The 14,413-nt window shown below is 41.2% G+C and overlaps 1 protein-coding gene across 4 annotated transcripts; it reads left to right on the top strand.

The window, feature by feature from the left end:
• Positions 1-225: 225 nt before the first annotated feature.
• LOC308399011 (phospholipase D1-like) lies at positions 226-10,791 on the top strand. Of its 4 annotated transcripts, none has more exons than XR_013972055.1 (5): positions 226-488; positions 8,412-8,528; positions 8,818-9,400; positions 9,490-9,583; positions 9,922-10,791. XR_013972055.1 is itself a non-coding variant. In XM_080885937.1 (5 exons), the coding sequence occupies exons 1-4, from the start codon at positions 471-473 to the stop codon at positions 9,541-9,543; spliced, it is 438 nt and encodes a 145-aa protein (XP_080742063.1). In that variant the 5' UTR covers positions 231-470; the 3' UTR covers positions 9,544-9,583; positions 9,926-10,791. The 4 variants fall into 4 exon arrangements, 2 of the variants coding, with proteins under 2 accessions (XP_080742063.1, XP_080742062.1); XM_080885937.1 differs by having other exon boundaries at positions 231-488; positions 8,818-9,066; positions 9,926-10,791; XM_080885936.1 differs by having other exon boundaries at positions 239-488; positions 8,818-9,066.
• The last annotated feature ends 3,622 nt before the right edge of the window (positions 10,792-14,413 follow it).

The raw sequence follows: 14,413 nt of genomic DNA, 5'->3' as shown, positions 1-14,413 counted from the left end.
CATTTCAGTCTCAGACAACCTCGTTTCTCTTACAGAGGTTGAATGCACCTTCTGCGGATGGCGGTACCACACAGTGTGCGTGGACTTCCCCTGCACAGAAGGCAACTACAAATGCTGTGAATGCTAAATAAACAGAAACAAATGATCCCTGTTGTCTTTGCTTGATGATTGGTTTGAGTCTTGACAATCCACATTGCTGGCGTTGCATCTTTCAATGGCAGCAATGGCAGGTATCAGTGCTCAAAGCTTTTGTGTTTGTTTCCAACAAGTTGCCCACCTCGGGAAACAAAAATGTGTTCTTTTACTTGTCAGATGAACATATGAGACACTTTGACTCTTCAGTGCAGTGTGGAGCCTAACAAAGATCTGTTTTGTGTCCCAGCTGATCAGCAGGAGGAGGAGAGTCTGACGGAGCAGCAGAGGAACATTTTCAGCTACTTGGACTCAGCTCAGCCACTACAGAGGAAACAATGAGCTCAACACAGAAGGTGACAGACAGAGCAGGACCATATGACCAAAGATATTTATCACCATATACATTTGAACATTTGCCATAACGATGTAGCTGACGATAGAATTGACACCAGACAAAATACTTTACAGCTGCACAACTTTATTAAAAACCCATCAATGTATTTTCACTGAAACAAGCAGCTGTTGTTTATGTGCATTAAAGTTATATAAAAATGTAACAGTGCAAATGCAAATTCCTCGCTGACAGTTTAACCAAAAGGCGTTTCCAGTGGAAACTGGCCGACACATCCTGAGCATAACCATGTATAATATCCACTAAACTTCAGAAGAGGTTATACAGTCGTGGCCAAAAGGTTTGAGAATTGCATAAATATTGGAACCTGGAGAAGTTGCTGCTTAAGTTTTTATAATAGCATTTTGCCTGCACTCCAGAATGTTATGAGGAGTGATCAGATGAACTGCATCGTCCTTCTTTGCCATGAAAACGAACTTAATCCCCAAAAAGCCTTACCACTGCATTTCATTGCTGTCATCAAAGGACCTGCTGAGACCATTTCAGTGATCGTCTTCTTAACTCAGGTGAGAATGTTGGCGAGCACGAGGCTGGAGATCATCATGGCTGTATCCCGATTCAGGTTCTGCAGCTTTAAAGTCCTCAAGGGCCGCGTACTCAAAGACCGCTAAGGCCGAAGTGCGAGGCTCGTAGGCTCGTGAAATGGGACGTCTAGCCTCCGTCGCGCTGCCCAGGTTGCCTAGCAACCATGATACTAACAGCTGGAAACGTTTCATACAGCTTTGTTTGACAGAAATGAAGGAGAACATATTTAGTTCATTTGTTTCTACATGAGCTCTGTGTGATTTGATGAGTATCTGAGGCTGAGACCACAGGACTGTGAAACATGATTGTTGGGCTTCATTTCTGTGCTGCTGGGTCTTCCTCCTCCTCTTCCTCACACACTGCTGAGTTTGTCCTGGTGGATCATCAGGGGTGCAAAGCCTCACAGATGATGTGCAGCAGTGGCTCCCTCAGTCTGTCTTCACTCTGGACACTTGCAGTCGTCACACATGGAAATCAAATGTGTGATAAGCTGCAGGATTCAAACACAAGTGTAACTTATAAACACATGTTCATACTTTTATTCCACAATCAGAGAGAAAGAAACAGAGAGAGAGTGCAGGACAGACAGACAGGTGACAGTCTCAGGTGTACACACTGCTACACAACAGCACCAGAGAAGCAGGATTTAGTGTTTGTGTTATTACGAGTGTAAACAAGAAGAGTTCCAGATGGTGCAGTGGACACATGTGTGACTGCTGTGATTAAAGCATCTTTCTTTCAGCTTAACGAGTGAACCGTCAGCTCGTTCAAACACACGTTAAAGTACGTTTGGCTCGACACCACCGAACAGAGGCAGCAATATAACACAGCTAACATTAACAGTGCAGTGGATCCTGCTTGTGCCGTGATGTTCAGGACTGCAAACCGAGCAGCATCACTGACTTTCAGCTTGTTGTGTTTGTGGATATATGACTGACTTTAATTATCCACAAAATCATCACATTCTCTGTCAGATTAAGGTCGACTATTGAACGGCGTATATTTTAAAGGCTTTAAAAGCAAGTTAACGCTGAAAGTACAAACATCACTAATGTCACATAACTCTGCCGACAAGGCATAGCTATGGCTATGAAATGCTCTTTGTGTATCACTTCTTCATTATGAAAGATGTCATTAATGCACTAGTAATGTCTCATCTGGAGTATTGTTCAATCATTTGGTCAGCAGCTAATAAGACAGATCTTAACAGACTTCAGTTAGTCCAGAATAAGGCGTCCAGATTAGTGTGAAGATGTTCATACTATACTAATATTGATAAAATGCATAATAACCTTTCTTGGCTTCCTGTACAGGCTAAAATATTCTATGGCTTACTTGTAGTTCTAAAGAAAGCAATTCTGTTAAACACACCACATTTATTCTGCTCAGCTGCAGTATCCAGATGAAATACATCATCATATTACACAGTTTTCAACAAGCTGCAATTTAGTAAATGCTCGAGTTAAGTAACGTTTTGTAAAACTGTTACATTTAGAGCAACTTTTAAGTGGAATAAGTTGCCTTAAAAAATTAGAGAATTATTCAAAACTTCAATGAACACTTAAAAGCCGATTTACAGAGCTTTTAGTTGTTGTAAATATTGTAAGACATGATTTGTTTTTGAAATTTGTGTAATGTGCCTCAATGTTATTGATATTATTATTATTATTATTGATTGCTTATATTTGAACAATTGTGAAACCTCACTGTGGATGTAAGAGTGAAATTGTGTGGATATCTTGAATCCACTTTATTGTGTAATATTTTATGTGAGTATTTGACGGAAGACGAGCAACATCTGTTGTGGAAGCTAACGGGGTTCCTTTAGAATAAACAAACATAGGATTTATTATCACTGAATAATTCTGTATAAATCTATACAAATTATAGAAATATGTAATAGGAAACAACAAAATAATCTAAATTATAAAATAATGTGTGTGTGTGTGTGTGTGTGTGTGTGTGTGTGTGTGTGTGTGTGTGTGTGTGTGTGTGTGTGTGTGTGTGCATGATTTTAGTGTTTGAACAGTCATGAATTATCTTTAACAGCAGGTTGGATGTAATGTGTTAGAACTACCAGCAGGTGGGGATAAGAGACCTTTAAGGTGTTTGGTGCCACGCTCCACCTTCAGGTTTAAAACTAGTGTTAATGGAGTTTGAAGGTTGAGTTTGTTCCACGACTGCATTTCACTCACTGCCTCTGTTTGTATCTCTGTCACTGCAGGACCAACATGGAGCCAGAAGTCAGCGCTCTCAGGAGGCCGACAAACCTCACAGAAGAAAGGGAGAGAAAAAACACACCTGTGACGAGTGTGGGAAGGGTTTTACTCTGAGGGCTAAACTAAAACGGCATCAGGTCATCCACACTGGAGAGAGACCGTTCAGCTGTGACTTGTGTGGAAAGTCTTTTTCCTTGAAGGGTCACCTAAAACAACACCAACTCATCCACAGTGGAGTTAAAGCGTACAGCTGTGATCAGTGTGGCAGAGCTTTTACTCACAGTAGCAACTTACAGAGGCATCTAGTTACCCACTCTGGAATTAAGCCATACAGCTGTGACGAGTGTGGGAAGGGTTTTACTGTGAGGGCTAAACTAAAACAGCATCAGGTCATCCACACTGGAGAGAGACCGTTCAGCTGTGACTTGTGTGGAAATTCTTTTTCCAGGAAGGGTTACCTAAAAAAACACCAACTCATCCACAGTGGAGTTAAAGCGTACAGCTGTGATCAGTGTGGCAGAGCTTTTACTCAAAGTAGCCACTTACAGAGTCATCTAGTTACCCACTCTGGAATTAAGCCATACAGCTGTGATCAGTGTGGCAGAGCTTTTACTCACAGTAGCCACTTACAGAGGCATCTAGTTACCCACTCTGGAATTAAGGCATACAGCTGTGACATCTGTGGAAAAACTTTCAGCCAGAGAGGGAGCCGAAATACACACCTACGCATTCACAACAGACATGATGTGTACTGCTGTGAACAGTGTGGCAAAGAGTTTATAACTCACACAGACTTACAACGACACATGTTTACCCACACTGAGGAGAGACCTTATCAATGTGACCTGTGTGAGAAGACTTTTAAATCTCCACGTCACTTGAGACAACACCAACAGATCCACACCAGAAAGAGACTCTACAAGTGCAGCTACTGTGAGGTATGTATTTATATTGTTATCTTGTCATTTTAGCCTGACTGTTTGGAACAACTCTGCTCATTAAACTGTGTTAGCATGTTAGCAATTCTACTGCATGGAAAAGCAGCTCTGAGTGATTATTCAGATTTTCCTTTCAGTTATGATTTTAGTATTACTGTAGTATTATGGTGGTAGTATTGTAGTTATTGCAGCCCAGTAAACTGAGTGTGTTAACTGAAACAGTCAAATGTAGTTGGACGTCTGCAGAGATGCTCTTTATTTCAGGCGACGTTCAGGATACAAATGTTGAAGGACTGACTTACACTGTCTTTGTGTCTTTGTTTAGAAGCAGAGCGGCACAGATGGATCCAGTTCTCAACCCTGTCATCACTGTGGTGGTGGGAAAGACTTTCATTGTGACCTCTGTGGAAAAACTTTGAGTCGGCAAGCTGCCCTTAAAACACATCAACGTAGACACACTGGAGACAAACTGAAATACTGCAAAGAATGTGGGAGAAGCTTCACCACATCAAGTGATTTAAAACAACATGAACTGATTCACAGTGGGGTTAAAAAGCACCTCTGTGATCAGTGTGGGTCATCCTTCACCACTGCAGGCGAGCTTAAATCACACAAACGAGTCCACACAGGAGAGAAACCACACAAGTGCAGACACTGTGAGAGAAGCTTCTCACGGTCAGGTAGTCGTAACAGGCATGAACGTGCACACATGGAAGGAAACTACAGCTGTGACCAGTGTGACAAGAGCTTCAGGAATCTCAGTTCATACTCTGCACACAAACGATCCCACGTTACTAATAAACTGTTTCACTGTTACCAATGTGCCCAAACATTCACCTCATTGTCTGCTCTGTGCAAACATCAGCGCGATCACTCAGGGCTGAAATCACTCCCATCACTGGATCACAGTGAATCTGAAGACACAGAAAGATCCTCTGGTTTCTGTGTCAGACTCAAAAAGCTTGAGATCAGGCTCCACAGAGTTCAGATAGAATCATTTAAACTTGTGTTGAACTGAACTGGTTGCTGGGCTGAACTTCTACATAATACAGATCTACATGGGATCTTCTTTTCTGTTGTTTTACTGAGTCAGTTTTGTCCTTTTTTCTCTGTCCTGGTTTTGCTCGTCTGTAAATGATTGAAACTCAGTCAAATAGTTCATTGTTCTCCAGCAAAACGTTTTGGAAACTCATGTTTAACCTTTAAAACTCTGACATGTTTTAGCACACAAGGCTTCATCGGGGAGTTCACTCATGATTGGACCATGAGAACAAAGGTTTTTAGTTCTTTCAAAGAGAGTCTTGGAGATGTTTGATGTTTCTGTTTTTCTGAAACCACCTGAAAGAAAAACTATTTTTCTTGCTTTATGTAGTGTGGAAGTTTTTAATGTTTCTTCATCTGTGATGTTCTTGAATGTGTTCACGTGAAGATGGTACAAATAAACTGTCCTTTCAGCTTTAGCTCCTAATTTATTCATTATTTATGGATGTAGCACAGCAGCCGTCTCTTGATTAACACATGGAGGGCTCGGGATCTGATGGTGTCGTCTCCCTAATTTGCCCACTCAGTAAATCTCACTCATGGCCAAGAAATTGAAATAAACCTTGTTTCCCTGCTGGATAGTGATCCACTGTAACTCTGCTCCTCCTTCCTGTTTAGGATTTCTGTGGCTGAAGTAAAATTCCCTCCATCCATCACTTATCCCAGCTAACCCAAAGTGAAATAAAGTTTTGCTGGTCTTAAAAAAGCATTACAATAATGGGCATTACCAATGCAAACTGAATGATACAGAAGATGAAAGAAGAGACTTTGATCAGTTAATAAAGCTCATGATCTGGATTCACTGTGGCTGCTACACAGATACTTCTGGGTCACTTCTCTCAGTTAGGAACCTTCCTCACCAAACTGACTGTTGGACCACACCCCTGGTTTCATGAGAAATTGTTTCAGCCATGATTTCTCTTCCTGTATTTCAGAGTAAAGACTGAAGTGACAAATGGAAGCATGTTTAAAAAACACAATGTGAGAGAGACGTTGAGGTCCTTAGAAGTTACCCTGGGTTTTTCTGTCACCCTGCTAGATGTTACACACCTTGTTATTGGACTGATTTCTACTGCTGGACTACTCCTGCGGAGAGTAACAATACTCTTACTAATTAGCTCCCTTTCACACCTTTGGGGATATTTATTTTTGTGTTTGCAGCGCTGTGAGCCAGAACAGCGAGAGAAAAATCTGCAACAGCGACGAGCCGAATGCTTACGTGAATCGCAGCAGCTGCACATGTGCTACGCTGAATTAGAGGATATCTTTGCTCTGGATTTCTATTTCTACTTTTTCATTTCTATATGATTCTTCTTGCATCTAAACAAAGATGATTCAATTTGCTAAATGTTGATGGCTCTTCGTGCTCAGGTGTAAATGAGACGTAATATTTGCTCTTGGTTTGGTTCTCCTGTACAGAACCTTGCAGTACAACAGAAACCTAAAAACATTATTTGTAGTTGTTATTCTTAGTTGTTCTGCTGCCTAAATACCACAGGGTCTGATTATGAAGTTATTGAGCTGCACATACTTTACGACCTGCTTAAGTTCGAGGTCACAGCGTCTGTAGAGCAGCTGGAACATAATGAAGTCTACAAGGTTAAAGTTTTCTCTTCAGTTATTGTTCTTTCTGCTGCTTGGTTTGATGGATCTGAGAGCTTTTGTTTTTATTATTGTTATTATAATTATCATTAATATTTTACTCTCTAGAAGCTTTAAAATAGTGTTTGTGTTTGAAAAAATTGATTTAAGAATTGAACAGAAACATCTGTCCTTCTGAAAATCGCCCAAAGGCACGGAGACAAAGTCAAAGGATGCAACCTGTAACTTTCTCTTCCTTCATGTCAGGACCATCATCCATGATTTATATAAAGTGCATATAGCAACAGTAGCACTTTAGTTTGGACTTTATGATTTCTGTAACTGGAAAATATTATTTTGTTTAAAGAAAGAAGTGACCGCATAGTTGCAACATCAAAGGGAAATATTAATTAATTAGCATCAAGTATATTTGTTGCTTAAGCGTTTGCACTATAACTTAAGTAGGATTATAACTTTTAAGGAAGGAAAGATTTCAGATATTTAGTTCACTGTTTCAGTTATTTTATATGAAATTAAAACATTTACGTTGGTCAAATATGATGCTCTAAATCAAATAAAAGTTTGAAAATAAATGATGTATTTTTAAATGCTGCAACAAATGTTCACAAAAAGTAACTATAATTAAAACCAGTTAAACAAAATCAAATGTTTGAATCATGCTTAACCAAATGCCAGGCTGGAGAGCTGAACCTAAAGTATACGTAGAAAGATTTCAACATCTGAGCAGTTTTTAATGTTTTTATCACATATAAATGTCACAGCAGTGGGTCCTGGCCCAATGCTTTGTGTTTTTGGTTTTCTTTGACTCTTGTTTTTCTTGCTTTTTGTTCTTCTTATTTATCAGGCTCTCAGTAATCTTAGTTCTCCCTCCCTCAGTGTTCATTTCAGCCTGTGTTTAGTTTCTGTTCCCGTGTCCCACGTTTCATCGTTTCATGTCAAGTCAGCCCTGTCTCTCTGTTTCCTGTGTCTCCCCAGTCAGCCCCGCCTCCCTCGGGCACTCATGTGTGATACAGAGTAATAAACCTGACTACATTTGCTGCACTCTCTTTATTACCTGTTACTTTAAAATTCATACACTAATTATGTCTGCCCATCTCTCTAATGTGAAGGTCAAAGGTCAACATCCCAGTGACATAAGAATAATCCCAAAGGGGCAAAGGCAGCGGTTAATTTAGCACATTTAGCATTAAGGGTACAGCAAGGATATACTTTTACTTATTGTGGCAGGGGTGTGGTCTCTGGCCTGCTGCAGTGGAGGCTGCTGGCGGGACGTTGGACGGCACAGGTGAGGGTGATGGAGCTCATGACTCTCCCCTTTATAGTGACGGGGGAGACTGGCGTGGGGGAAGCGTGTAGTGGAGGAAGCCGAGGAGAGAGCTGGTTTCTGGCTACAAAGACGGCGTCAAACCAGAAAAGATTGCTCGTGGTCAAATAATGTGTCAATCACCTGTGAATCAAACTGTGTGTGGCTCAGTTCATGTCACAGTGTTGTTTAGTATATCTTCACTTGTCTCACTCTCCTTCTGTTCTGTCCCTCAGGACGATCCTCAGCGCTTACACAGATCCTCCATCGATGTTTTGGATCCAATCAGTGATCAGTTCTACGAGGAGGCCTGGATGTTCACCAGCGCTCGCTACACCTCCATCTACCAGAAGGTGAGTGTACTCCTTTGTACTCAGATTAACATTTTATTTCTTAAAATACATTTTCATATATGAGCTTTCTATTATTTCATGGCCATTTAATCAATATTAAAATTACAAGCATATCAACAAAGGTGAAGCTGGTTTTTTCCACTTGCTGTCACACAGTCATGGAGGAATACAATAAATACATAATCAGTCATAGATCCTGAACAATGATGTTAAAAGAAAGTCTGTGGCTCTAAAAACTAAACAGTATAAAGACATGCTCCAAGCTGCTGTTTCTCTCCTACTCCTCTAGGTTTTCCACTGTCGGCCATCCAGCGATGCTGGAGGGCTACCTGGCCAATGCTGGCCTACACAAAGAGGTCCCGGCTCGGAGGAGCTGAAGAAGATCCTTGCCTTCCTCGTCAGTTTCCTCTTCAGTTCCTATCCCAACAAAACCTTCTTGCACCTATTAGCTCCAAAAAGGCTATGGTGCCCGTGGAGGTCTGGACCTGAGGCCTGTGCTCATCACGTGGATAGAAAACACTCTGACACCATTCTGGAGGTCTGATGGGACTCTGACCAAAACACAGATGAAATAAAACTTGTGGCTGGAGCTTTTAAAATGACTTTTTCACCTCATAGATTAATGCTCATGATTGCATGTTAGCAAGACAGCATCTCCCCAAGGTGAAACTCTCAGGAGACATTTACTCTTAAACTGTAATCTGGTTGAGACTACTTGAGGAGATCTTAGTAGCGAGTATGTGGATTTAGTTTCTTCACCAACAGCAGACAGACCCATGCCAAGAAAGCAGACCTGTTCTCAAAGAAAGCCGAGAGCAGAGATTGGAAAAAGCTCAAAAGAAAAAGCTGCAGCTTCAGACGACTATCTGCCTGTAAGGCTGAAAAAGTCCAGTTACGCTCTATTTTGGAAAAGCTCCCAGTTTTGGTAACCTGGACTTTTATTTCCCCTCTTCTGCTACAGATGTTGACTGTGACCTCAGAGGCCAACTGGACCACACAGCTGCAGCAGGAGTGAGGGAGAGGAGTCTTCATCCAGCTTCAAAGAAAACATCCAGGTAAAGTGACGTGGATCAGCGGATAAAGCCGTCTCCACTTTCAAAGGAGATCCTCTGAGAGAGAGACTCTCTGAGCCATTTTAGCCTCAAATTATAGGACTTTATAGTACAGCAACACTTTTAAAGGACAAAAATAACATAAACTGTGACTGTAATACAAACAAAGTATTGCATGTGTTTTTAAAAGTGTTCCTCCGATGGGCAGGATATCACTATTAGACTGTCCCACCAGCCAACTTCAACAAGAGACCACAGCAGCATTCAGTGATCAGCACAGATGTTCCTCTAACACTCAGCATCTGATCCCTGTTGGTCTGTGTGCTTCTGCTTTTGCTCAGTTAGAAACCCTGCAGCAACCCGACCCAAAACTGTGTCTTCTTGTTGGCCTCAACGTTGAAGTGTCAAACGTCCAACATCTGGAAAGGAAACCACGCCAGTGTACTGTGATGTTTCACCAACATGTGGCAGACGCTGGTCCTGCCTTTCATGCTGACATCAGCAGAGAGCCCCGCCTACCTCAAAGCCTCCCCTGTCATGTATTGATCAGGATGATTATGAAGATGAGCGAGTGCAAATAAGACTGTAAAAGTCCACGAGCAGAATGTTTGGATGCTTTCTAATGATTCATGAATATCATGAGAGTGTTTGTGTGTTTTGTCTTTTCTTTGCTGACGTTTGTTACTAACAAAGACAATTTACGCTCTGTGTGTGTTTTCATCCTTACCAGCCGCACTCTAACTGCAATGAAGGAAACAAACTGTAGAAATGGTCGACTCAGTGACTTCATAAAATATTGAAGTGGTTCAGGTAGAGCCAGTTTTTAAATGACCATGAACACTGAGCGTATTGTATCTGTACAGCATGTTTTTCTATTAGACAGATTTGTAACAGAGGCCTTGCTCTCAGTAAGTTTGAAATCCTTTTCTGATTTCTTTTGTAATCTCTGATCTTTGTGTATCCTGCTCAGTTTGCATGCTGCCTGTAGGAGTTTCTGTCTTTGTATTTGAAGATAATTCATTGAATATACTCAGCTGCTTCCCTTTGGTGCCTCACACATCACTGAAGTTTTTCAGTGTCCAGTTATTTGTTTTTAATAGCTGTTTGAATTCTCTGTATGTTTGACCCTGTAGACTGTTTAATGGACTGCTCGTCTTCCTGTTTGTAACCACTGCCTGTTTAGGACTAAAGATTTGGATTTTTGACTTTAACACAGCCTCTGCGTGTCGTCCCTTTGTGTCCTCGTCCTCTGTGTCACAGATGTTTCCATGATAATAACACAGCTTTTCCACAGTGGCTTGCAGCAGCATTTATTCACAGCACATTTGAGAAAGGTTCAGATTAACTCGATGAGTTTATATTCAGAATGATTCTGACAGTGGGCCACTGTGAATTGTGATCTTTCATCAGGTCAATGTTTAAGTTCAGTATTTCAAAGCAGGAGCTATGAACAGTCATCATGTTGGCATTAGAATTATTATTATTAATCATTATTAATAATGTCGTTACTCATGTATAACTTTGATTAGTATACATGAATTTTATCAATAGTAAAAATAATGAATAATTCATGTGTAACTTTTATTGTGTTTTGTATGTGGCGAGATGAGGTTGGGATATAAAGTAAATACTCTTTGCAGTTTTAAAAAGTCAACGCCACCCTGGGAATTTCACCCAGAGAATACTGAAAGTAACACTAAATCACCAGAAAGGCACTTAGGTTCGCTATACTCAATCCAGAGACGAGGTTCAATGATCAACAAAATAATTTATTAATAATTATTTAAAACACCATATAAAAGCACAATCATAAATATTCAAGTACAAATATGCTTAAAAAAAGTATTCAGAGCTGAGGCTTACCAGTGGAGGGGCAGGGATGCCACACACAACTAAAGAAAGAAAACACACCAACACACAGGTGCAACACACTATCACACTAATAAACTAAGCAAGGCAGGTGTGTACACTCAAGGGATCCCACCACCAAGGCACCCTAGTCTCCTCCACGTCGGCACTCCGCATCTGAATAAAAGAAACAAAGAAAATTTTAATATATTACAACAAACTAATGTGTAGCACCGGGGGATAACCCAACTGCAGGACCACACTGGTGATCTACAGCTAAAAAAAGGGCCTCCCACCAGTGGTGTAACAGAAAATCCAAACTACAAATCAAAAGCAATAAAACATACAATCTGGATAAAACTCTAAAATCTGGAGCAAACGGAATCGCCGTACTGCTCCAACTTGCCGTCACACGACAACAAGTTAACAGTCAATCAATATGCACGCCAGCTGACTCCGATAACCGGCATGCATATGGCCGTTGTCCACGCCGACGTCCACTGTAAAAGCTGACAGCAGCAGGGAAAGAAATCTCACAACGGGAACAGACGGTAAAAGCACAGCAAGGCAAAACAGCAGCACTTCAGTTCGCGTAGCTTGGCGCAAAACTACGGCCCACACTTCCTGCGAAACATAATAAATAATTACTATAAAAGAACAATAGAAGGCAGAGAGCGTAACAAAAGTTGATTACGTACCAAGTAAGCCGGGTCACAGAACGTAAGCAGAATAGCTCAGAGGAGGCCTCTATAGCTACGACCAGCCGCGATGGAGACTTCAAAGGAGTAACCCACAAATGATCTCTACCACACCGAGGGGAAGTCAGGTGACCAAAAAGGAGATCACAGGCAAGCGATGCAGAGACACTCAAATGGCCACTATTTATACCAGCGCCCCCTAATGGGCCAGGCTGAAAGTGGGTTGGACCGAAGGATAACATTCATCCTGCCACATTCATATTAATTATATTTAAATAGAGATGTTGACCCTGTCTCTACAGTAGCATCAGTGTAACATACATTATTGGTCCAAGCTGTCATAAATGGGGAGCCTGATCCTTTATTATGAAAACATGACGAGTATTTTTCTTGTCAGTTGGGAAGAAGTTGGTCTTTTTTTCCTTCTTTTTGCTCAGTTTGTCTTTTCTTTGATAATTGAAACTCTGATCAAACCTACTCATGTTCACAGCATGTAAAAGCAGCTGACAGTCCGTGGCATTGTTGTTTGTAGAGGTGCAGTGTAGTGGGAGCATAAATCAAAAGAAAACAGTAACATTTATGTAATAAAACATCTGAATGAAAATGAACAGGCCCTTTATGAACTTCAAAGGGATCTGAAAACAACACTTTTTAAAAGAGTATCTTGGGGTGTAGGTGGTCAAAATAGAAAACTGAGCTGAGACTCTAAGTTCAATCCATCCATTGGTTTTTACTTAGGAGGAAGAAATGTCAGGCTGGTGCAGGCTGGTTAGGTGCATGTGGTTATCTTTACCTAAATGAGTTCACTTTGTGGCTGCCAGGTTGGGCAGAAGTACCTGTCCCCTGTTAGGCTTAGCAAGGTTCTCCAGGAGTTTCTCCATGGGTGGAGCTTCTAGCTCCTCCAGCACATCTGTGGCCGTGCAGGCTGCCACTTTCTTGGTTGCTCTTTTTACCCCACTGGTTGTGAGTGTCTAAATACCCCCACTAGCTCGCTTTGGCTGCAGTTAACTTGGGAGGAAGGGGTGGGTGTCCCATGACTGAATGAAAAACAATTATCTGGGACACATAAATATAATAACACATGCATATATCTCTATCAATTTTTATTTCTCTCAGAAACATTGGATCTAAATTGCAAATGTGTTCCAGTTATACTGTTACTGTGTGACAAAGTGGATGAGCTGCAATGGTCTCCATTTGTCCCATATGTGTTTACTTCTTCTTCTTCTTTTGCATATTAAACACATTATTCTGTTTCTATGTATTTGCTATGATTTGCTATTTCTTAAGTAACATTGCTTCACTCACTATGCCGGGTTTGTGTGTGGAAGCATTCAGTTGCTGGCAAATCAAACATTCTGCAAATGAAGCTGAATACTCAGTTACATGTTTCTTTACATTTTATTATGTTACAGATTAAGTCATTTGTTCTTACTTTGTTTGTCTTTCCAGTCTTCATGAGGGTCAGGTGTGGGGAAACGCCCGCCCGGCATTTCCTCATTTTAAAGTCCTGCTGATGTCACACATGACATCAGCAGGTCAAACCAAGTGGAGGGGTTTGTTTGTCCATAGAGATGCTTCCTTTTGTTTGTTTTAAGGTTTAAATGGATTTGTTGAATGTGTTTCTTTTCATCAATACTGCCATTTAGTTGTGTAAATGTGCATATTAGAAGTGTGAAGAGGTTTTGTGTTTAGAAATGTATAGAAACCAATGATTTACTGACAGCATGTCTGATGGAAATAAGTGCAGATTATGTATGAAGTCTAACTGCACACAGTAACTGTGTTACAATAAGGACTTAACAGCGCCCTCTGCTGGAGTGTTTCAGTACTGCGTTAACTAGAATACACCACCTCCTCCTCACACCACCTGCTACAGCTCTACTCTTCTATGACTACAGTCATCCACAGCACTGATGTGAGGTCACATGGTTCATATGTAAGGAGCACAGCTGACCTCAGGTCAGTTTAATGACTGTGAGCAGCAGCTGTGTTATTGTCACTGTGACAGGGAGACACTCTCAGACACAGCGCTCATGTCAGCTTGTTCTCATGCAGGAGGATCAGGAGCTCCATGTTTGTCTTTCTGTTTGAATCATGATGTGTTTGTGCCATCAGAGTCTGTCATGAGTACTCAGGGTTTCACAGCAGCTCTTCTGGATGCTGACGAGGACTCCAACCTCATGTTTCACCTCTCTGAGCTTCTGATGTCTGTGAACACTCGTGTTTCTTCTCTGGGCTCATCTGGACAAAAACACCTTTCTGTGTTTGGCTGCAGCCTCATTCT

The sequence above is a fragment of the Rhamphochromis sp. 'chilingali' genome (assembly GCF_963969265.1).
Source record: "Rhamphochromis sp. 'chilingali' genome assembly, chromosome: 1".
NCBI lineage: Eukaryota > Metazoa > Chordata > Actinopteri > Cichliformes > Cichlidae > Rhamphochromis > Rhamphochromis sp. 'chilingali'.
Note: the sequence above shows the minus strand (reverse complement) of the source record. Positions and strands in the feature narration are given on the sequence as shown.

Coding starts and splice junctions, on each gene's coding strand:
- LOC308399011 (XM_080885937.1), top strand. Junction 8,529..8,817: donor ACACCTCCATCTACCAGAAG/GTGAGTGTACTC, acceptor CTACTCCTCTAG/GTTTTCCACTGTCGGCCATC. Junction 9,067..9,489: donor ACTCTGACACCATTCTGGAG/GTCTGATGGGAC, acceptor CTTCTGCTACAG/ATGTTGACTGTGACCTCAGA.